General features: G+C 40.5%; 1 protein-coding gene across 1 annotated transcript in view; it reads right to left on the reverse strand.

Annotated features, from left to right (window-relative positions):
* Window positions 1-22,729, reverse strand: part of LONP2 (lon peptidase 2, peroxisomal) — a 37,367-nt gene extending 14,638 nt beyond the window's left edge. The window contains exons 1-11 of the mRNA XM_030955718.1: window positions 22,436-22,729; window positions 21,344-21,578; window positions 20,531-20,662; window positions 19,097-19,219; window positions 18,144-18,304; window positions 17,846-17,940; window positions 16,326-16,584; window positions 10,601-10,742; window positions 4,609-4,759; window positions 3,927-4,053; window positions 2,765-2,898 (exon numbers count right to left, since the gene is read on the reverse strand). Of these exons, the coding sequence (XP_030811578.1) occupies window positions 2,765-2,898; window positions 3,927-4,053; window positions 4,609-4,759; window positions 10,601-10,742; window positions 16,326-16,584; window positions 17,846-17,940; window positions 18,144-18,304; window positions 19,097-19,219; window positions 20,531-20,662; window positions 21,344-21,578; window positions 22,436-22,668 (1,792 nt within the window). The 5' untranslated portion in view covers window positions 22,669-22,729. The remainder of the gene's footprint in view (window positions 1-2,764; window positions 2,899-3,926; window positions 4,054-4,608; window positions 4,760-10,600; window positions 10,743-16,325; window positions 16,585-17,845; window positions 17,941-18,143; window positions 18,305-19,096; window positions 19,220-20,530; window positions 20,663-21,343; window positions 21,579-22,435) is intronic.
* Window positions 22,730-22,961: the final 232 nt, after the last annotated feature.

The following is a 22,961-nucleotide window of genomic DNA, read 5'->3' on the forward strand; positions in this document are numbered from 1 at the left end:
CTACCTGTCCTAAATCTCCCTCTGGGTCTGAATTAGACAAATTGTTTTTTACTCTGGGTTTCAACTGCTGTATCATGATCTGATGCCTGACTGCACAGTTGCTGCATTGTATTCTCAAGGCAGTTGCACTAAAATAGGAAGGAGAGTTTCACATATTTTTGTGACTTCTAGAATTTCTAGTAGTGTCAAAAGACTCGAGGAGTGTCTCATAAATCTGAGCTAGTGTTTCAGTGAAATATCAGCCAGCATTGCTGTGCACAGGGACAACTCCCCAGAGAGCTCTGAAAAATGCTGAAGTTCCTGTGCACACTCCACAACTGACACAAACCAACATTCCTGTACTCACCAACTTCTCCAGAAAGCTCATGAATCTCAGGAGCAAGAGAGGCACTCCAAACTGCCCCTGCATTTCAGGGGTGCATTTCTGGAAGTGCTGAACCCAGGCTGAGAGAGTCCCCAGCTGTGCCAGGGCAGTGCCCTCCCTTCCCAGAGCCCACTGCCACACAGGGGCAAAACCCTCACCTTTACAAAGCCTTGAAAACAGCTGCTCTCCCTGGAGGTAATAACCTGATTGAATCCATGGTGGAAAGCCTGTGATTCTACCACCTAGTGTCCTTAACTCTTACTACAACCCCAGGCAGAGGCACTCAGCTGAATAAACAGCACCATGGTAGGATCTGGCTATGCTCTGCTCAGGTAGAAATTCTGTTTTAGCAAGCAAGGCAAGCCTGCATCTGCCCTCTCCTAGTCACAGCTCAAGGCACACCAATGCACTAACTGCAGAGTCTCAGTCTCACATCAGCAACACAAAAATGCAGGAAGCAAAAATGACTTCTAGGAATTTTTATAGAGATAAAGAAAAAAAAATCCAGAAATTATTCTAAATGAAACTATTAAGGGATGAGAACTTGATTAACTAACCCTCCAGAGTCATTCATTACATGAAATAAAAATTCATCATCATGATGCACAACTGCACAAATGTCCACTCATCAACAGGAGAAAAAATGCCAAAGAAATCAATTTAGACTACAAGTCCTATTATTTGCATCAACTTGCAAGTATTTGGAGATATTTACAAGCTTTGTTTTGAAGACTTAGTTGTTTCCAACCTGTGGAAGGAAAATAAAAGTATTTTTTAAAAGGTTCCTACTCTCATACACTCCCACGAAATGACACACTGTAAAAACACACCAGGGTGTAAGGACAGTGTTAGTACAACACTTTGCAGATTGCACCATTCTGTACAAAGTTTCACTGCAGAGACACCTGTCCCTCAGACTGCCTTTTATTAATACACCTTTTTCTTATGGACAGTTTTCACTTCAGAAATACAAGGCAACTCTTCACAGCTCATTTCTTTCTTAACTCCAAACTGGGTCAACCAAAAATGCCAACATTTTGCTCCCTTCTGAAGCAATTGGGCTGCTATTTTCACTTAGCTTTGGTAAGTTGCAAGTCCAGAACTAATTTTAACAGTGTATAATTTTAACAGTGTAAATACCTCAGTTGCAAGCACAGTGCTAATTTTAACATGGTAAATAACTCTCTCACTGGATTGAGATGTCTAATACAGCTCCTTTTTGTTACTTGCCGTAATAATAAAGTGTTTCTTCTTACAGTACCATGAGTTGTGCTCTGAACCTACCTCTTGTCTATTTTACCAGAATGCTTGAAGAGCAGAACACCTCTTTTTATTCAGCAGCTGCATTAGACTCTGAACCACATTTTAGACACAGCTACCTACTTTGCAAATATGACTTGTCAAAGTTGCCATCCAGAAGGTGCAGTAGCCAGGACAGCTGATACTGCCTGGTGCTGCTGAGCTGGGCCAGCACAGCCCAAGGCTCAGCACTCACAACCACAGAAGCATCAACAAGTCAGTGTTTGACTTCAAAGTCCATCAGAGCACAGAAGGTACAGAACACACACACAATATAAAAGGAAAGCATTGGTAAATGCCTTAAAAGCTCTGCCTTTTAAGGCAGATGGGATGATTTAAACTGCAGGATGGCTCATGGATTCAGTCACTGCTGCTGTGAGAGCTCACTGCCTTTAAGCCAAACGTTCAGAGAAAACCAAGCTGAACCTGCTTCAGCAAACACTGCCAAATTCAATGTTCTTATATTACAGTTTCCACAGACATTACAGTGATCCTAGAACATTCAACTCACTTCATCCTTCCCTCTCCTATTTCCAGACTAGAAAGAGACCTACCTTTACTGGTGAAGCAGTTATCTGGGTATTTTTGCTGTTTGAGGGTTTTGTGTTTAGTTTTCTTTCAGTCTGTTTGATGACTGGAAATGATAAAACACTGTCTGTACACATAGGAAACAAGAGCAAACTAACTGAGGCTGAGAAGTTACCAAAGCTTCAAGAGACTTTGAATAAGTGTGGTCTTGAAAGGCACATAAAACAATTCTAATTTCAGAGCCCTGCAAGCAGACAATTTTTTTAGTGTACAACCAAATAATCAGATTGAATTCTGAGCTAGTAGGAACTACAGCCATGCTTAGAGAAGAAGTGAAAGATTTGCATAAAAAACCTAGGAAGACATACACAAATCATAACTGCATCCCTAAGACATAAAACAGATGCACTGAACTTGTCAATTACCAACTCAGCAGCCTGAAACTACTTAACTTATAATTCACACTATCTGCCAGGCTTTTGAAAACAAGAGTCCTCAAAGCAGAATAAAACAGGAGAAAAAGTTGCTACATTAGAAGATCCCTTTTCAACAAAACACGCCAAAGATACACACCTTCTCCTTCCCCCAGCTCAGCACGATCTGGCTTTGCCTCTTTGTGCTGCCCTTCTGCCACCTTCACAGCCACTGCTCTGCAAATGGCTCCCAGCTTCCGATCCAGGGCCCGCACTCCTGCCTCCCTCGTGTACCTGGGAGAGACAAGAGCAGGGCTGGGCTCTGCAGGACAGAGCTCTCTGCAATGGAAACACTCTCCTCACTGAACACACAGCCACAGAAATGGCATGGCAAATGGACCAAAACCTTGGGCTACTCTGGTACATAAGAAAAAAAGAATTTGTTTTTATCAAAATAATTGTGGTTGCTGATAAAATTGTAGATAAATTACTGAGTGGGAAGACATGACTAACAGCTGGTGCCAAACCTTCATGAAATGCTAAGCAATGTCCAATAGCACTGAGCTCTTCCTGATGCATAAAAATTAAAAGGAAGAATTATTTTGAAACTTAAAATATATAGCTCACTGGAAGTTGAGGAACTGGCCATAACAGAGTATTTTGTTTTAGTCTGTGAATTAAAAAGAAGCACCAGGCAGTAACACTACACAAAACAGGCAAAATATTGCTCATAAAATACTTCAATTCATTGAATCAGTACACTTTTTCCATTGGAAATGAGCTGGTTTCAAGTTCCAAAGATGTTTTGATCAATACATTTGCTGTCACATCTAACAAAAACCCTAGTTCTAATGAGAATAAGCTATTTAAAAGCCCTGTATTTTAATTTTTTAAGCCTAATTCAAAATCTAAACAAATGTACCCAAGTCACAAGAAAAAAAAGGAAGCCTAATTTCCATTTTTTCTATGACAATGATAGAAATATAACTTGGTTCTTTAAACTACATGTCGTGTGCTGCCAGGGCCATGGCTTCACACAGCGCAGCCACACCAGCCTCAGGTATTCCTGTTTATTCACAGGGCCTTGGCAACTGTGTCAGCACAACTGAGCCACACCTGGAGAGCAGGAGCAAGGAATTCTCTATAGAAAGGATGTTCTCTAGAGAAGGCAAGAGCTAGGGAAAGAGCAATCCCACAAGCTACCAACTGTTGAACTGCTGAAGCTATTAAGGACAATACATATTAAGATATATTTGTATTACCACTTCATTAACTGATTTATAAAAGAAGGTATTTAAACTGAAAGCAATGAACAGATTTACCTGGTAATTATGCCCAGAGTGGTTACTTGGGGAATCTGTATTTGCTGTGGAGTCAGACCATGTAGTTCAAGCTGTTTAGGAATCAAGTGTCTATGTGCAATTTCAATTTTTTCTTCTTGTGTGTATCCTTCAAAAAAAAAAGGCATTTATTTATTAATGATCTTTTTGCTTACATACTACAATATAATCAAATCTCTTATCTTTTACAATTCTACCTGATTGAATTTAAGAAAAAACCTCCCCCAGCTATAATTTACAAGGCTGTTGGTATGATCCTTTGTGGCTATTCATAACCTCATGCAAACAAGAAGAGAATTTTAGTTTTTCAAAGATGTCTTTCTCCATTGGAATCTTAAAAAGATGCATCAGCCAAGTGACCATTAGAATACAAACTAATCAATGAAGGAAAAGATCATTACAGAATGTATCCATGTATCACCACAGACCTGGAACTGAATTTTCCTGAGTGCTAAATACTTTTAAATCATTTTCTTGAGTGCTAATACAATGGTAAATAGTATTCTTGTGACAGAGGCCACAGCAGAGGCCTTTTAATGACCCCAGCCATGCACTCCAGATTCCTGGCAGGCTTTCCTTAAGGAGTTGCCTTTCATTTCAGCAAGAACACCCCAACCTTGTTTAAGGACCTGCAGCAGCCATGTAATGAAGGCACTGCAGTTACCTGGCACCTGGATAACCTCCATTCTGTCCAGCAGGGCAGGTGGGATTGTGGCTGTGGTGTTGGCTGTAGCTATGAAAAGCACTTGGGACAGGTCAAAGGCTACGTTTAGGTAGTGATCAGTGAAGCTGTGATTTTGTTCTGGATCCAAGACCTTAACAAGAGTGAACACAAAAAATGTCACACAATTGTTCATTCAGAAGTAAATAAAATATGCACATTTTTATTATATTCCATTTGGATCTGTCATATCTGACTTTACAGTCATGAAATACATTATGAATATCACTAAATCCTGGCCTTGCCTTGATTACTCTGTGACTACAAGTCACATCACAGGTACAGTTCAAAAAGCCACTTCCCCTGAGTTGTTCCTGCCCTTTTCTAGAGGTGCTGCAGCATTTCTCCAGCCATCAAGCACCTCCCCTAAGCTGCATCTCCATGACCCTTCGCACATGGCAGAGTAGCTCTCGAAGGACCCACAGCAACCTTGGAAAAGCAGCCCATGTGGTCCCATGGAACAAGGAGAATTCTTTCTCCCCAGTAATCCCTGACTCCAACCCTCGCCTGCTGCTGGCAGCTCTTCTTACTCTAAGCTTACTTCTTACTCCTACACCAGCCTGTGAGATCTCTCCTGTGAGACCAAGGGGGAGAACACAATCCCAGCCTTAGCTGCTGTCACGAAATCACCTGCCCCACTCTTTCTGCTTTGTCCAGGTTTATTACTAAAGGAGGAGTACAAGTTCTTATTGCCCACGACATCCCAGGCAAGCTCTGACCCTTGGTGAGCCCTGGCCTTCCCAACACAATCATTTTTCTTTTTGTTCCAAAACAACTGAGACAAAACTGAACAAGCACTGCAGAACAAAACCACAGTCTGACCAACCTCAAAAATCTACTGAACAAGTAGAACTAGAGCTTCAATAACTGTGTTGTCTTCCTATTGCTTTTAGTAGAACTTACGTGTGCTAATGCAACACTTGCCTAGATTTAAGATTAGGTGATAAATATTCAATACACACATGGAACATGAGGGTACCGAGATGCTGGCTTGTAGATTTTTTAACAGTGCCACAAGTGGGAAGTTCATTGTACACAGCAATGTACCCCTGGCTTCTGTATCACCTGTGAACCACCTTTGCTTCACATCCCCTTGAAGTGCAGCCACACTCTTCCTTCCCACATGATGAATGACCAATGCTACACCCACACAAATAATTCTCGTGTCACAAATAATGGGACCCATGCATCTCCTGAGAAACAGCACTCCACTGTCAAAATAACTTATCTGCCTACACCCAAATGAATGCACACAACCTGAATTATAGCCAAGAACAGTGGTGATAATTAAAAAACAACAACTGAATTTGAGGATTTCTTTGATAGTTATAAAAGAAACAATTCTGAATTTTCATTACTCTTCAATTCTCCTCAGGCTTTGAAAAGTGAAAAATCTTTTCAAAAAATTAATGATCAGAACAAACTTAAAAAATTCTACTCTTACAGAGTCCCAGAATCACAGCTAACTTCCCTAAAAATCAGAATACATTTGGATTTTATTTTGAAGTGCTGCACAGATTTAAGAGCAGTTACACATTCCCCTTAACAGTGAAATCTTAAAACATACTGAAGCATACGCTTGAATTCTGCACCTAGGGCTGGAACTCAGTGAATGCCATTGTGCACTGGCTCTAAGCTATTCAAAAGCTTTTCTTACCCTCTTCAGCAAGAAGCTGCTGTCATTTACTCCCTTCTTTACAAACAAAGGCAAAAGGCCTTGAAGAATCCTGACAAGCCAAGTCCACTGCTGCACAATTCAGAGCTGTGCCTTACCTCAGCCAGCCGCCCAGCCCAGGCCTGAACCACAGGGAGACACAACAACAGGCAGGGAATGCAAGCACAGCAGCCACAAACTGGCTTCAAAACAAGCAGGTCTATACCAAATATTAGCTTCCCACTCAAAGTCTACTCTTGCAAATTTTCTAAACTGTTTTAAACAGCTAATCCTAATTCAACTTACTCCTTTTTTTTTATACTAATATTTCCACAGAATTTTAGTTTATCTGCTGAAGTGTTTGCAAGTAATTCCAAAGCTGCTGAAAAACAATGTATTCTGACCGACCAAACTGGCATTTTGACACATTTATTTACATGCATGTTTCTCTCTCCTTCTAGTCTGTAACTAGAAATCCTTATGAACCCTGCTAAGTGCCAAGCTGGTGATTAGAATGTTATTAATGAAGATATACAAAATATTGATGCAGTACTCACATGCAAAAAATACTGTCTAATAAAGATAAAGGAAACTGTAATCCAAACCAACTCAGATTACATCTAAAAATGTGAATTATCTGAGATTTTTTTACAAGGGCTGGAGATCCTCTGGACTCATAATTCCTTGTCATGGCAACTGTTTTTTAGAATAAGATACAAAGCAATGTTCTGCCTATGTATTTCAAACAGACTTTCCAAAGCAAATAGAACTGTTCTACAGTTAGGTATCTGTGCTGAAGTTCAAGCTCAAAAGTTTTCCAAGATACTCAACTAATACAGAAATATGAAGTACAAAAAGAACATTCAGTGCACAAAATATCTTGGCTAATTTATGACAGATAGCTCACATGCATACAAAGGCTTCTCTGTAACAGCTTTTTATTACCACAAAATCCAGAATAAATTCCATGAACATTTAATTGCCTGGCTATGCTCCTGGTCTAATTTCCCTGCATACAAATAGTCACTATCAGGCACTTGGATGCATTTCTGTTTTCTTCTGGTTTTAACAGAGGTCATCTAAATTTAGACTAAAATATTCCTTTGTTAATGAACAGTAACTGGAAATAGGAAGACATTCTGTCTTGCTGAAGCAACAGCTCTGCAGAAGCATTAGAACCAAACACAAATCCAGCAATTAGAAAGCACCTAGCTTTGCTCCCAAGCTCACAGGGATGGCAATTTTCTTCCTGAATATGCCCTGTTGTGGACAGCAAGAATTTAACACACCTACACATTAAGGAATAAAGGATGTGCCTTTCATACTTAATGGTGGCACTTAGCAGACACGCAGCAGTGCGAACAGCAGATGCAGCAGTTAGGTGACCACTGCCTATTGTTTGCTCTCCAGCATAACCCCCACCTCTGCTCCCTCCGGATGGGCCTTCCAACCACAGAAACCACGAGAAGCAGATGAAAATGAAGCTGTTATGTCCAGCCATGAGACATCTGTCCATTAGAAGAGGTAAAGCACCTGCTTCGGGATGTTTAGCCAGCAGTACAGAGATATAAAGATCTCACAGGGGAGCAGCCCAGCCATGGTTAATAGAGCAATTACTTCTCCAGATGCAACTAATGGGCAATTAGCAGGGCTTACATAAACCCTGCAGCCCAGGCAGGCAGTGGGAAGCGAACCTTATGAGGCTCAGCTGGAAAAATCCATGACAGGAACAGAGCTGAATATCCCTGAGAATGTGGTTTTAAAAGATGGAAAACAGAAACATCTCAAAGCAGCAGCAAAGTACCAGAATTCCAACACAACCAATTAAACAGGTATTAATTCAATTTGTTTGCCTTCAAAAATGACACAATAGAAAACCACAATTGTTCTCTACTGAAGGGCAGGGAATGAAAAAAAAATTATAAAACCCAGTAAAGGTTGAATAAAATTACCAATATTAATATACAGATCTAGATTCACGACTGGAACATTCTTTCCAAGAAATCCCAAATCATTGTGTCTGCATTGCAAACAACAGCCAGCTAAATAGAAAAATTTGATTTTCAGGTATTTTTATCCATTCATTGACTAGAATTAGGACAGCTTAGTTCAAGTATCTAAAAGACAAATGACAGGAGAGGTTATCAGCAAACTCAGAAACAGAGAGCGTTACACTTTCAGCAAAGTGTAAATAAAATCCCTCAGAGGAATAGCACAAGGAATAATGTATTTATTACACTTCTCTGCTTGTTTTCTTTGCACTTTGAGGCCCTTCATGCACCCTAAAAAAGTGTACTACACACTTGAGAAATGCACAGGTAAAGGACCATAACTGCCATTTTTAAAAGCTAAAGAAGTAAAGCCACGCTATTTTCTAGCACATTTAAATTACTATTAGTTCATGTTAACATGCAAAGATCAAAACAGAGCTCTCAAACCACAGCCTGTTCATACACTGATTTTTCAAAGAACTCGTTGGCCTTGTCAAAACAGTAATTTTCCACTATCTAGCAGGAAGAAAATAATGACGTTTGTAGGAAGTCAATTGACACTTCATTTGCCGAATGTCATACAGCATCCAGATGAGCTCATGACACCTTAATTTAAGTAGCATTTTTCATATTTAAATCACTGCATTAAGCACTGTCAGTCAAGAGAGTCATTAGAATGACTCTGTAGGCAAATACTATGAGAACCACTTTCACCCCCACCTACTAAAGCTACCACACCTCAGGTCTGACAACTGAGATGCTTCTAGGAAAATGCCCTAAGTCATTTCCGTGACAGCAAGCCAGGTTAGCTCAAATAATGTGGGTATTCTTTACTAATGCCTCTCCTTTTGACTGAAACAGGTACAGAGCCATGCCAGAAGCAGTGCAGCTGCAACAGTGGGAGCACGGCAGCCCCTAGGGCAGAGAGAACACAAAAGAGAAGGCAGAGTGTAAAACTACAGCAGCACAAGGAATCTCTAAGCACTCACAATACTAAAACCACCACGTGCATCAGCGCTGCATCTGCCCTGGCAGCCTCAGCAATTCAGCCTGGCCCAGCCCCACTGTGCCAGCACCTCCCTCATTCTCTCCTCTGCCATCCCTGCTGGCACAGGAAGAAGGACACAGCCTTCTTTCTCCCAGGGAAGGGCAATGCTTGGTCTCTCCCCCACACCTGAGGACATGCTCCTTCCTCTCTCCTGCAAACTGCCAGAATAAAAGCACTGAATATGCACCAATCAGTGGAAAAGGGAATTGCAATGGGATATCACATCACACTCCAGAAAGTGGAAATTGGGATGAAGGTTCTGACAACCCCTTGCTGCTGCTCTGCTACATGATGCATGAAGCTTGCAAGGCACAGGTCTCAATTTATCTTCCTCATGATCACTCCAGTTTTGGCCTCCTGAAAGCCCAACTAACCTAATTAATGATATCTCAACCCTTGATGAGATTTACAAAATATTCCAACAGTATCTCATTTACCAAAGCCATCATTTGTATCTCCAGAATGTTATTTGTGTCTTTAAGCAAATCAACTTTAACAACTCTAAAACCTTCATGATAAAACAACTGTAATATGTGCTTCAAAATTAGAGTAATTCATATCTGAGTACCAGAAGCTCAGAAAAAATGCACTCATGGAAAACCTGACTCTCATGGAAAGCTAACACTCATCACACCATAATCAGCCAAACACTCATCACACCATCATCAGTCAAGGAGTGGGAATCTGTGACTTACATGAAAAATCCAAGTTCAGAAAGTTAATTACAATACTAATTAAAGAAATGCTCCTAAAAGAACATGCATCATATTATGCACTGGGTAAACTGCTTAGCTCCAATACAAGCTGGTACGATCAAGACTTCAAAAATATATTAAAGTTGTTCCAAGAAAGAAAGGGAAAACTTGAAGAAGTCTAGTTACTGTCTAGATCCTCTACAGTTCTTTCTTAGCTAAAAATATTGATCATTAAAAATCAATGTCTTGAAGTCCTCCAAATAAGTGATGTTCAGGGCTTGAACACTATTTTAATACAGAAAACACCCCAAAACCTATCCTTGTGTTCAAGTAGAGCTCACTGAGATTTCTATGTTACTTAGCCATTGTGCAACAGCATCTGCACTGTGCCCAAGGAACTGACAGGAACCCACCCATGTCAGAACTCAGCAGCTGATATTGGAATAACAGATAATCTTGGGCCTTCTTTTGTCCAGTGAATCTTCTGAGTCCAATTTAATTCTTTTAAAATCAAATGAAACAATGCTTGCAGTTTAACACCTCTTACCTCAAGCAAGGCTGCTGCAGGATCCCCCTGCAAGCTCTTTGCCAGTTTATCCACCTCATCCAAGAGGAAAACAGGATTGTTCACCCCAACAGTCTTCAGCCCATTGATGATCCTGCCAGGCATGCTGCCCACGTAGGTGCGCCTGGAAAGGAAAGGGGATGGGGACACAGGAGGGTGACATGGGGAACAGGAGGAGCAACATCAAAAATATCACAAATAAAACTCCAGGCAAAATAGAAGAACAAGGAGCACTTCAACAATTCTTGCTTTTTTTTGCAAAAAAATTGCAGAATACTTGATAAAAATATGGAATATACAACACAGCCATTGTAACAGCAGAGTTCCACAGTGAACTAGCTGGTCTGCAAAGATAATAATTTGCATGAAAGTGTATCCAAACTTTATAGCTTGTGGACATCTTAATATGTTTCAGTACCAGCATCCTTGTACTGTAGGAACAAGCAGAAGCAGATTTGGGAACCTCATTAATAAAAACATTCATAATTACAATGCTAGGATTTTGTCATCACAACAGAGTTCACACAGCATGTTACAAAAGAGAGCAAAATTCCAATTATGCTTAACTGACAATGTCCCCTTGACAGCATGGTTTAATAAACACCCACCAAAAAGAACAGTATTTACTGTCATTTCAATATAAAATGAAAAGCTGAACACTGCAATGAAACAAAAAATGACAAGTTTGAATTTATTTAGCAAATCAGTAAAATCTTTTTTCCGTAACCCACACAGAGCACAACTACATTTTACAGATGTATACAACCCCTGTTTGCTGCATTTATCACACTCATTTCTGCTTGTGCCATAATTACTCAAAGCACTATAATTAAGACCATGAAATTCTAAGAAGAAAGAGATACACTCAGTGCTGAATTACATATCTAGCTCATGACCCTCACAAAGCAGACAAGCAGAACAGGCCTGCTTTGCCATATGATCTGGTTCACTACTGTCCAAAATAAACAGGATGACATTTATAAACATGAAACCAAAAATACCAAGGGACTAATTTCAAAAAATACTAGAGATTACTTTAAATATATAAAAAACCCCAAAAAATCAACAAAAACAGAACCCAAACCACACAGCAATGGTGTCAGTTCATGTAACATTTAACCACTGAGGAAACAAATTGCAGTAAATATAATTTTAATTTAATTCTAGATCTGAGAAAAAAGAAAAAGGTTTTAAGATCTTCTACATAGCCAGGAATGCAGGAGAAATTCAGTTTGCCTGTTAGCACCTTCCTGAGGCAGCTGCTAAAGATTGAAGCAGCCAGCAGGCAACAGTTCCTCCCTTCAGTGCTTTTGTGCAGTCTCAATGTGCAGAAGGGAGTGGATTGCTCTCAGGAGGCTGAGCTGTGGAACGTTCATTACAGATCAGCACTCTGCATGGGGAGATCTTCCACAGCCAGCCTGCCTCCTCCTCCTCCTCCATCTGCACACCCACAGCCCTGCCAGGACAGGGAAAGCATCCCATAGAGTGCATTCAGAAAATGAGGAGACTCAGCCAGAGCTGGAATTCACAGGAGGGAATCATGTACCAGTGTAAATAAATGTGTCACTGTAGCAGTTTGGGCATTCCTTTGGTTTTGGGAGGATTTGGCTTTTTTCACTTATGGGTTTGGGTTCTTTTCTTTTGGTGGTTTTGGGTTTTGTTCTTCCCGGGGTTGTTTTTACCACAAGGTACTCACTGCACTTGAGAATAATTTTATATGCTTCAGAAACAATGCAGCCCAACTGTTTCAGTATTTTGCTTATGGTAGTAATAGGGTAACACAGTTAGGTAAACATCAAACATTCTTTGTTCTTGCTTGCTACATTATTCTCTAGGGCATCCTTTAAAACATCACACTTTTAATGCATGTTTGTGGTTTCAGATACACTGTTTTACTTGGTCCTTTTGAATACCATAAAGACTTGAGCTATCCATGTTCCACTGAGTTTTTTGAAAGAGGCTGGTTTATAAACTAAATGAAGGCAAACAGATGCAATAGTCTAAATCTGTAGTACCTCTTCATTTATCAGACATGGACCAATACATATTTTATTATAATAATAATCAAACGCTTGAGATCTCCAAAGTTATTAGGGGAACACATCTCAACAAAAGAATCCTTGGTAAGGCAGGCCCTGAAGGTATTTACATATAAAACCAGCCAGAATATATTAAAATTACAAGCAGACATGGTCATTTATCTGTCTGGCTGTTAACCTTTGCCTTGTAAGATGTGAAACTAAATGCTAATGTTTAGGAACACTATCACTGAATGTGATGTTGATTTCATTATTTTTGCTAGGGTTGAAAGGAGGTTAAACAATATCCCACATTGCTTTGCTCATTTTTTGATGCAGTTTCTTTCCCTGCATTAAACCCAGAGGACAGTCAGCTTTTCCCACTCAAAACAGAAAGCACAGAGCAGGTCTCCTACTTATCTCACTTCTGTAGCAACACTTAAAAAACCCCACCCCTTGAGAGCTCCAGGCAGAGATCTGCAACTTAGTAATCTTTTTACATAGAGTGAAAAAGTCCCTTTAAACAAAACACTAGTGGTATAGGATGTCATCAGGCACTGTGTATCCTAGAAAATGCAAGAAAAACAGCTGGGAAATCCAACCTTCTTGGTTCTCACAAAGTAAACTGGGAAAGTATAGGAAATAGAACCCTTAAAGCAGTGGCAGTATTATTGAAAGAAAGAAACAGGACTCACTTTCTTCACGGTGATCTCAAGACAAGTAGTTTTAAATAATTTTTAACTGCAGGGCTAGAAAAGGATAACAAAGGTAACGCCACTGTTTCTGAATGTCCTTGCACAAGGTCACAGCCTTTTTGGTTTTTTAGGGTTTTTTTGTTGTGCAAGACCAGAGATTGCATCCACCCAAGGGCTTTACAAATCCATCTCTGCTTTGTACTGGTCTAACAAAGCCCATTCCTCTCCTGGGTGAAGCTGTTTGAAGTTCGTTTCTCTTTGGTGCAAGAAGGCCTGTGCAGGAAGTTCTGCCAGCACAGCTGTCCTGGTGAGGAATCCTCTGCTCAAACAGCTGCACCTGAACAAGTCTTCAGCAAAGGCCTAAGGCAGAAGTGAACTGTCCAAGCTTCTGAAACTGCAAAGCAGGGGTAATACAGGAAGGAGTGCTTCACATGAAGGTGAGAAACAGAGCTTCACACTTACCTCACCAGCACCACTATAAATAAATGGCACAATTACATCTTTCCTTTTCAGAAATAGAAAAACACACAACAGAGAAGATCATACATTTCCTGTGTGATACAAAATATCAATATTGAGGAGATTTTAAAAGCACTGAGCTTCTTGGAAAAAAGTTCTAAGTTATTCTTCAGAGTGGTTTGTGGGGTTTTTTCTTTTTATCTTTTTTTTTTTTAATACAAGTAAATGACAAATATAAACCAACATACTTTAACACATGGTACAGATGAGTGGTAAATGCAGACAACAGCTGATATATGTCTGATCGAGGAGTTCTGGTTTGGTACCAAGAGGATGATTTCATTTTGGGAATGCAGAGCAATGCCTGCTACTCTTCACTCAGTCAGTGAAGGGTTCCCAAGCTCCAGGTGCAGGCACAGGATCCCCAGTGAAATGGCCAAACGTGGGCAGCTCCAATTGCCGCATCAGGTGGGATAGCACAGCTACTGAGACAGCACAGCCCAGCCTGCTGCTCTCCCACAGCTTGGTCTGCTCAATCTCTCAGTCTGCACCTTTCACCAAAGTGGCCAAGTGAAAGCTATTTCAGGCACTGTTTGCTTGCAAGTCAAGCTGAAACAGTTCCTTTTGAATGTTCTAGTACATTTGGTACATTTTTCTACATGTTCAGTACATCAGTAGGCACATATAGTACTGTTCTCCTGCAATGTTAGTGGAATTCTTAACTGAAGCCCCAAGGCCTAATAAGGAGCTTTTAGGAGAAAAAAAATCTAAGTGTTCTAAGGTGTAATATTAGAAAATCAGCCTGCTCAACAGTGAAACTCAGAAAGCAACAGTCTGTGTCTCCTGCACTTCCAGATCACCTCCCTCTGAGTGCCACCAGACTGCCAACGTGGATTCACCTGACTGGGAGCAACTTGAAGGATTTATTCACACAAAAGGACACTACAGAGCTCCACAGAAAAGCTGTAGTTCTAATCTGATTAAATCTTATTCTGAGAAAGAGGAAAACTAACCAAAGCAGAATTTAAAACCCAGTATGCAATAGGTGGGTTTGATTTTAGCTACAAAAAACTGGAAGAAGCAGTTGGCTACAAAGGACTCCTGGTACCAACTGCTCTAAAGTTCATTTTTAAACTATACACTTTCTTGTTGAACAGCAACCACACAATATTCTTGCTAATTCTAGATTACATTTTCCTTTGCTGGTGAAAAATAAAGTCTCTTAGCAAATATTTCCCACTGGCTAATTTCATGCACTTTTTAATACGAAATTTAAAACAGTTAGCCTCTAACACAAATCAATAACTTAATAATGCCCTCAAAAAATGTGTGACAGCCACTAACACCTGAATTAAAAAGCTTTTTAGAGGCTCTCTCATATGACTCTCCCTGTCTTTACTCTTTATGAGGTCTAAGCACAAGATGGGAAGTTTGACTTTTGTTTATAATGTCAAGCTCAAGATGTGGCTTCCCTGTTTCAAAGGATTGAGTCCTGCTCTGCTCTGGAAAAGTTACTTTCCATAATGCTGAGTATTCCACAGCCTCTAGTGGCTTCTCTTCGAATAGCACATGTTGTTGAGTCACATTTTAAGCTGTTTTTAGGACATTCTATTTTAGATGTATCCTACTGAGAGTAGCTGCATAGTCACTGGGCAAAATTAACTGTTAGATGGCATCAAAAAAATAACTGATAGCTTTTAATTCACAGTATTCACCTACTGCTGTAAGGAGAAATTGTATTCAATAACATAACTTAAAAAAGAAAACCTGACTAAAATTCATTATTCCAGATTTTCTACACTGAATGCAATAAGCATAAAATATGTGTAATGGAAACAAAAATGCTGCAGTGATGCTTGGCAGTTACCTATCTCCACTGCCCATTCATTATGCCTCCAGGTGCAAGGATTGAGGAATGGACTAATACAAATTTAAAAGACGAAACAGTAGATACATAAAGAGCCCAACATCAAAAACAGTCCTAAGGAATGTCATCCAAAAAAATCTCCTTTGAAACCTGCCAGCTTAGGTGTTCTTGTATAAATGTCCTTTTGAAATAGGAAAACAGTGCACAAACAAGTCCATTGCTGTCCTCTAGCAACTTTCACGTATCACTCCAAGTTTCCTCTTGTCTTTTAGCAGCAAACATGGTTATGAAGGAATGTATTGCTACCACAGGTTACATTGGATAATTAAATCTTTACATCTCTCTTAAAAAGCAGAAAAATCAAGAGTTTGCATTAAACTTTCTACAGAATTTTACTTTGAAGTGCTAAAGTAACTGAAGATGAAATCCATTTCCTATGAAAAGAAAAGGCAGCAGCAGGAGGAAAGAATAAAGGCTGTACAACAGCACTAAACATCCATTCCCATTAAAACTCTCTCCTAAGTAACACCACTGAATACCAAGGAAAATCAATAAATACCTACCATTGTTTCATAGAAGCAAAAATTCTCTGTATTGTCTGAACAGTGAAAGCAATCAATACATTCTGCAAAGAAAAAACTGCAATTAGGAAAAGAAGAAATAATTACCTGTGGCCTCGAATATCAGACTGATCACAGACTCCTCCTAAAGCAATTCTGTGGAATTCTCGACCCAAAGTCTTTGCAATTGATCTTCCAACACTGGTTTTACCAACTCCTGGGGGCCCCACAAAACAAAGAATGGGTCCCTTGAGGTTGTTTTTAAGCTGTCGCACAGCCAAGTACTCCAACACTCTCTTCTTCAACTTCTCCATGGCATAATGGTCATTGTCCAGAACAATGCGAGCTGCGCGGATCTCCAGGCGGTCTGGGATGGACACAGCACAGGGATCAATCAGAACATCTACCTTGGAAATGGAAACAACTGATCCTACAGAGGAACAGACACCTTCAGCAGGACAATCCCCCAGCCCACACATTGCACAGACAGTGCTTTTCTAAAACAAGGTATTAAAGTTTTCTTTAATCTCCTTTTTAGCTAGACAGATTATAGTATTGAAAATGACACAGTACTGATAATTATTTTAGCCTTGGATGTCATTATCATGATTTTCTATTTCTGTATTCATGTGTGTTTTTATTCACTGTTGCTACAGAGTTCAAAGTAGCAATCACATGGGTCACATTCACAAAGTTGCTTAAAGTAGAAACACCAAACTTCACATGACACAGCATAATTTTAAAAGATCAAAGAGCAACTTCCACCAAAAAAACATTCTGCTAGGACATGACTGTCAACAAACATTTTACTCGTTTGGGGATTCTTTGAATAATACTGCAAAGTAAATGTAGGCAGATCTTTTTACAATTTCATGATTAAAGAAAATATTTACAAAATTTGTAAACAGCCAGGACTCTATTTCAAACCAGCAACAATTCTTCACTACAAGTATCACCAGAAGGGTAGAGATTGACATGCAGGTGTGCTAAATCCACCTTGTGCAAAGTAATTTTGCCCACTTGACCTACTTGTGCTGGTCAGGAGATGTCTGTTGGTCACGTTTGGTTTCCTACTATTCCCTCACTCTCCATTTTTGCACACTGCATCTGTACTAACAGTATCACCCTCTACCCACAACTCCAAAAACTATGGTACGAAGCAGACATTGATTCAGTTTTTTACTGCACCCCAAGCTGTAATTATTAAAGTTAACTACAATTGTGCTTTTTATCTTTTTGTTTCTTACCACACTTGCTTAAGATAAACTAGAATCTTCTTCAGAAAGACCAACATTACAGAAATTCCCAAAGGGGTTTTTTGTCTGACATATAAAAAATAATTAGATGCTCATTTCTTTGATACATACTGGCACAAACTGTAATTAGTAACGCCTTCATTTTTTAATGAAACTATTCTTAACATTTTTTAAATCCTCATTCTTAGATATACAACTGAGCTACACAAGCTATTCAGTGTACAGCTCTCACTGAAGTCTAATGGTTTACCTGGCTTACAGCAACTTATCAACAATGTTTTTACAAGACAGAACTAATTCACAGTGTTTACATGATAGTTACTTGTCCTAAAATGTTTGTGCACAAGAATCACCACCAAGAGAAGGGTTTACCTTTCGTACTCTTGTTCCATGGCAATTCTACCATCAGTTCCAAGTAATTTCTTGTCAAAGCATATTCTGGCATTGACTGAGGCATCTTCTTTAATCTGGAAATGTAAGTACAGAATCCAAAAGGCCAACCAGAAATTAAATGCAAATGAAGCCTCTACTGCACTGCAAGACAGTGATTGCTGCCTGACGTTTAAAATCATTTCAAGAACACAACCAACACAAACATATATCAAACAGGAAAAGGTCTGCAAGATTTGTTGTAAATTTTAAAAGAAACCACCATTTAAAAGCCTCCTACCTTTTTATTTCTTTAAGACAAACTTTAAGAGCTTGTTCTGACATACTGGATGTTCTAATCTTTTTTTCTAGCATGACAACATCATCATGATCTTCTTCTTCCTCCTCATCTTCTGTAATGCTTCCATGACTGATTCTTCTATTAGGACGAATAGCTACAACCTGTGCAATGGAAACAGAGCCACAGAATTGCACCAGGTCTTGGGTTTTAAATAAGCTGTGAACTTTGGCTTTGAATGAAAATCATGGCAAAAACAAGTAAGGTGCACAGAAAAATTCTGAACTCCAAAAAGTTTTAACTCCAGAAATTAACTTTAAAAAGTGTAATTGGTGCTACTTTAAAAAGTTACAGTTCTTCATATATTTCCTAAGTAAGTTTATCATATATCCTAAACTCACAAACAACACAAAGCAAGAACAAAACTGAAAGGAGCTATTTGTGATATTTCAAGCACTGCAGCCCATCATATTAAGCAGAAAAATGGGTAAATCTCTCTTATCTTTTTTCATTTCTCAATGACTTTCCAGTTACTAAACTATTTAAGTGCAGTTAGATGCAGCAAAAGTGAACAAGCTCCATTTTATAACACCCATTCTTTATCTGTAGTTCAAAAGTTGCCACTCATCTGCAATGCCCTCAGTAAACAATACACCTTTCACTGCAAAGGCGAGAACTCACTGTGTGCATATCATGAACTGAGGAATCTGAACAGTCATTTAATGTCACAAAGTACTCAGATTAAAATAAAAATTAAATTTAAAAAACATTAAAATAAAGCCTAGGCAGTTTTAAACAAATATTTTGTATTTTGTGTGTCTACATGGCCAAAGTTGTCAGCTATGGGTACACATTAAAAATACACAGATTAAAATCACGCAAAAAAGTGCATCTTAAAAAGTGCATCTTAGTACTTATTTAGAATGTTTAAGTATTCCACATTTAAAGCTCCATACCCTTTTATCATCATCCTGCTTGGACTTTCTTGTTTTCTGAAGCAGCTTCAGGCCTTCAATCTGTCTAACAAGCAATGGTATGGTCATCTTGAACCGTTCTTCCAGCCTAACAGCATCTAAAATCTGAGAGCAGCGAGTTGTAAGCAGCCAACAAGTTCACAGTGATGAATCCTCACTCTGGGGGAAGGGAACATGGAGGCACTGCTACTGTCCTTTGGCCAGAGGTACAGAAGAGACGGATTTAGGAAAACAGGTAGCAAGAAAAGCAAGGAGAATACAGTACACAAAATCTAGCCCTCAAGGGTATGGATGCCTGAACTACAAACCACTTCAAACTAGAGAAAATTCTCTTACCCTTTCTAGTTTTAAAACATCTTAATAATTCAGTTGCATTTTCTGTGACAAACATCTATCAATGTGCTATTTTTCAATTACTGGGCCTAAGCAAAGAGATGGCCCTGTTAAAAAAGTTACAGCATCATCTCCTTGGGTAACCCAGGGGAAAAAAAATCACGTTGTGCCTTAAGGTTTTTGTTCAGAGATTTTTTGTTTATTTTGTCTTTTTAATATTTTTACACAATTTCATTTTCATATTAAATGAAGTTAATGTGTGAAAATGGGTAGAATTCTGCTCCTCTGTATTTCCACAGCTTCCACCAGCTGCTCTTTTCTTTAGAACTTCTAATAATGAAAAAGTGACACACAAATTCCTAACATACCTTCCTCCAGCAGGATCTTCAGCTATAGTACACACCTTCCCTTCATATTATACTGCATTAATTTCTACTTCTGGTGCTTTGAAAGAACCTAACACACTTTCAATTCCAGGTGCAGCATAAGCAGTTAGAGAAGAAAAGAACAACTTCCAAAACACAGCAAGCAAATACAGAAATCAGATGAATAAGCACCAAACCATAAAGATCATTTTTGCACAGATTTACTTTGACATATGATAGAAATTTAACCACTGTCTCAGTTTAAAGAAACCCAGACTTCAAGATGCTTTTTAAAAATACTTAAATGAAATACTAAGAGTATTTTAATTCTGAAGTTATTAGTATTAAGATACGTATAATGATCAGTCAGCTGGGATAAATATGCCAAGTTTCAACACAACCTGAAGAAAGATTTATCATCTTTACTATGAGAACTCCGTGCTCTATTTATTTAAGTTTAATAAACTGAACCATTTCCAAGATTTCCCAACTAGATCTATTTACCTTAGGCGAGTTCTGCCACATGCACATATAAACACTTTAAACAAGACCATCAAACCATTTTGCAAGCACTCATGCTCTGTAACACAAATCCCTGCTGGCATAATGTTACCACTGTACAGTCACAAGTGTAAGCAATTCCAAAATTACCTAAAAGTGAGTGACTCTAAAAGATAGCCCACCTAACTAGCAGTGAAAGTGCTGAAGAAGATGATACCTGCAGCTTCTCTTGGTTGGTAGTTCGGATGATGGAGGTCAGGATATCTGGTAGAGCTTCCCTGGGCAGATTGTCCAGGAGGCGCCGGAGCTTTGCCACTGCAGGCACGGACATATCCAGCATCTCAACCAGCTACAACACACAAGGAACAACACTGATGGCTGCTGGGCTCCTTTTGGAATCATCTCAGTGCCTCTCTGATCTAAATATGATTGTGTCTTTCAGTGTGAAGTATGTCCAGGTAGTGTGCCAAAAAGCTACTGAAAAAAGTTCGCCAAAAGTTCAAAGATGAGGCACTAACTCAGCAGAGAGCAACAAGACTTTGAGCTTTCTGCTTGTTGCAGAAGTTCAAAAGTATCATTATTGTTTGTAGCATTTTTTCAATACATACATGTCCTATTTGCCCCACACACCCAGATTAAAAACTTCCCCATGACTGTTTTTCAATACATCCTTTAAATTCTGATTCACTATACTTCTATTGTATATATTTTCTTATATCTCTGTGAAAATTAATCAAATCTTTTACTAGAATGTATCTATAGTATTGCTATATATGAAACACCAACTTATCATAGCACCAACACAAGCAGCTGCACAAGATTCAGCTGCAATGAGCTGGGTAGACACCCTGGAACTTGGCATAGAAACCTTAAGCTGCAACAGTAACATTTATTTTGTAGCAGAAATACTGAAACTCTACTAGTTGCTGAAAAACGTAGGAACTGGAGAAACAGAAGGGCAGACAGAAAACGAGTAAAGATCCTAAGCATACCCGCAAGTTATGTGACACACAAGAATAAAACAAATTACCTGTACTGCATACTTGTAGAATTGCTCTGACAGCTCTCCAAACTCCTCCTCAGATTTATGGCCATTGGTGAACTGCTCCAGTCGATCTAACTGCTGCACCTCAGCAACGGGATAGGGCTTCTCCTTCAGCAGCTGCAGGATCTGGAACCGGCACAGGCCTGTCACCAGCAACGTGTAATGGGGCTTGGGCCAGTTGCTACCAACCACCTGAACTGCCAGGGCAGCAGTGCCAATCCTAAAAACAGATCAAATCTTGTATTATCTGTCACCTTCCACAGAACATTTTGTGTGCTCCCTATCAGAAGCAACCAAGCTGTAGGTTGCAAGACCCTGATGGGTCATAGTTCCTATTGTGAAATGAAATCAAATTATCCAATTTCTTTTGTAACACAGATTACAAAACCAAACCCTAAAACTTGAACACAAATGAGTTAACTGAAAAACTAAGGCACTTTAATATCAGTCATGCAATTTAGAAACATACGTAATTTTTTCATAATGGATCTGGCTGTGGACAGGCACACTGACACTTCTACTTAAGCAATATGCACTGGGAAATGGGAGTGTCTGTAAATGACAGTTCTTCCCAGCCTTGAACTGAAGCAATATTTTAGATCACCGGACCTACTGAAGCAGATTTACAACAGAAGTTATTTTCTTGCAACAACTGACTAAGTCCACTGATACGATAAAGTTCGGAGAGTAAGGGTTACATCATGTTAGTTTCACCAGACAGAAATACAATTTGTTTTTATTTTATGTGAACTAAGTCAATAGCCATGTTACCCATTAAGTGAAAAATCCTATGGTTAACAGCTGCGACAGCCCTAGAGCTGCGTTCTTTCGTCTTATTCTGCTCGACCACCTCAGCCTCTTTTCAAAGTTCCCCTCCGGCCAGCCCGTCCCCGGCACCTCGCCCGCTGGGTCAGTTGTGCGACCGGGTTTCGGGGAGGACAGAGGCGTTTCCCGGGGCCGGCGGAGCGGGGCGGCCCCGCGGGGGAACCCCACGGCGAGCCCCGGCCGGGGAGGCCGGGCCGGGCTCCGGGGGCCCGCAGGCCGCGAGGGTGGCAGGAGAGCCGGGCCGAGCCGCACCTGTGCAGGTTGGGCAGATCGTCGCAGTCGGACGTGGGGTCGCTGGTGTTGGGGATGACGCCGATGATGGTGCTCCGCAGCGAGGTGCCCTTCAGCAGCCGGCTGCGCACCAGCTGCATGTTCCGCGGCGAGTCCACGCTGGTGCGCATGGTGGAGCCGGGCAGGAGCACGCTCTCGTGCGTGAGCAGCAGCGGCAGCCGGGTGGGGATCTGGATAGCGCTGCCCGCCGCCATGACTGCTCGCCGGTCTCACCCCGCCCGCGCCCCTCACGCCGGCCCCACCGCCATGGCAGCCCGGCCCCTCTCGCGCCGCGGCCCCGCCCCCTACGGGCGCCGGCAGGGACCGGCCGCGCGCGCCCCGCCCGCTGCGCCCCCTGGAGGCGGCGGCCGCGCTGCCCCCGGCCTGGGCCCGGCCCCGAATCGCCCCCATCGCTCCCATCGCTCCCGAATGGGTTCCGCCGCTCCGGAATCGGCCCCGCCGCTCCCGAGGCGCTCCCGGGGCCTCTCGGGTCCGGTCTCCTTGCAAA

This window comes from Camarhynchus parvulus, chromosome 11 (genome assembly GCF_901933205.1).
Source record: "Camarhynchus parvulus chromosome 11, STF_HiC, whole genome shotgun sequence".
Classification (NCBI taxonomy): domain Eukaryota; kingdom Metazoa; phylum Chordata; class Aves; order Passeriformes; family Thraupidae; genus Camarhynchus; species Camarhynchus parvulus.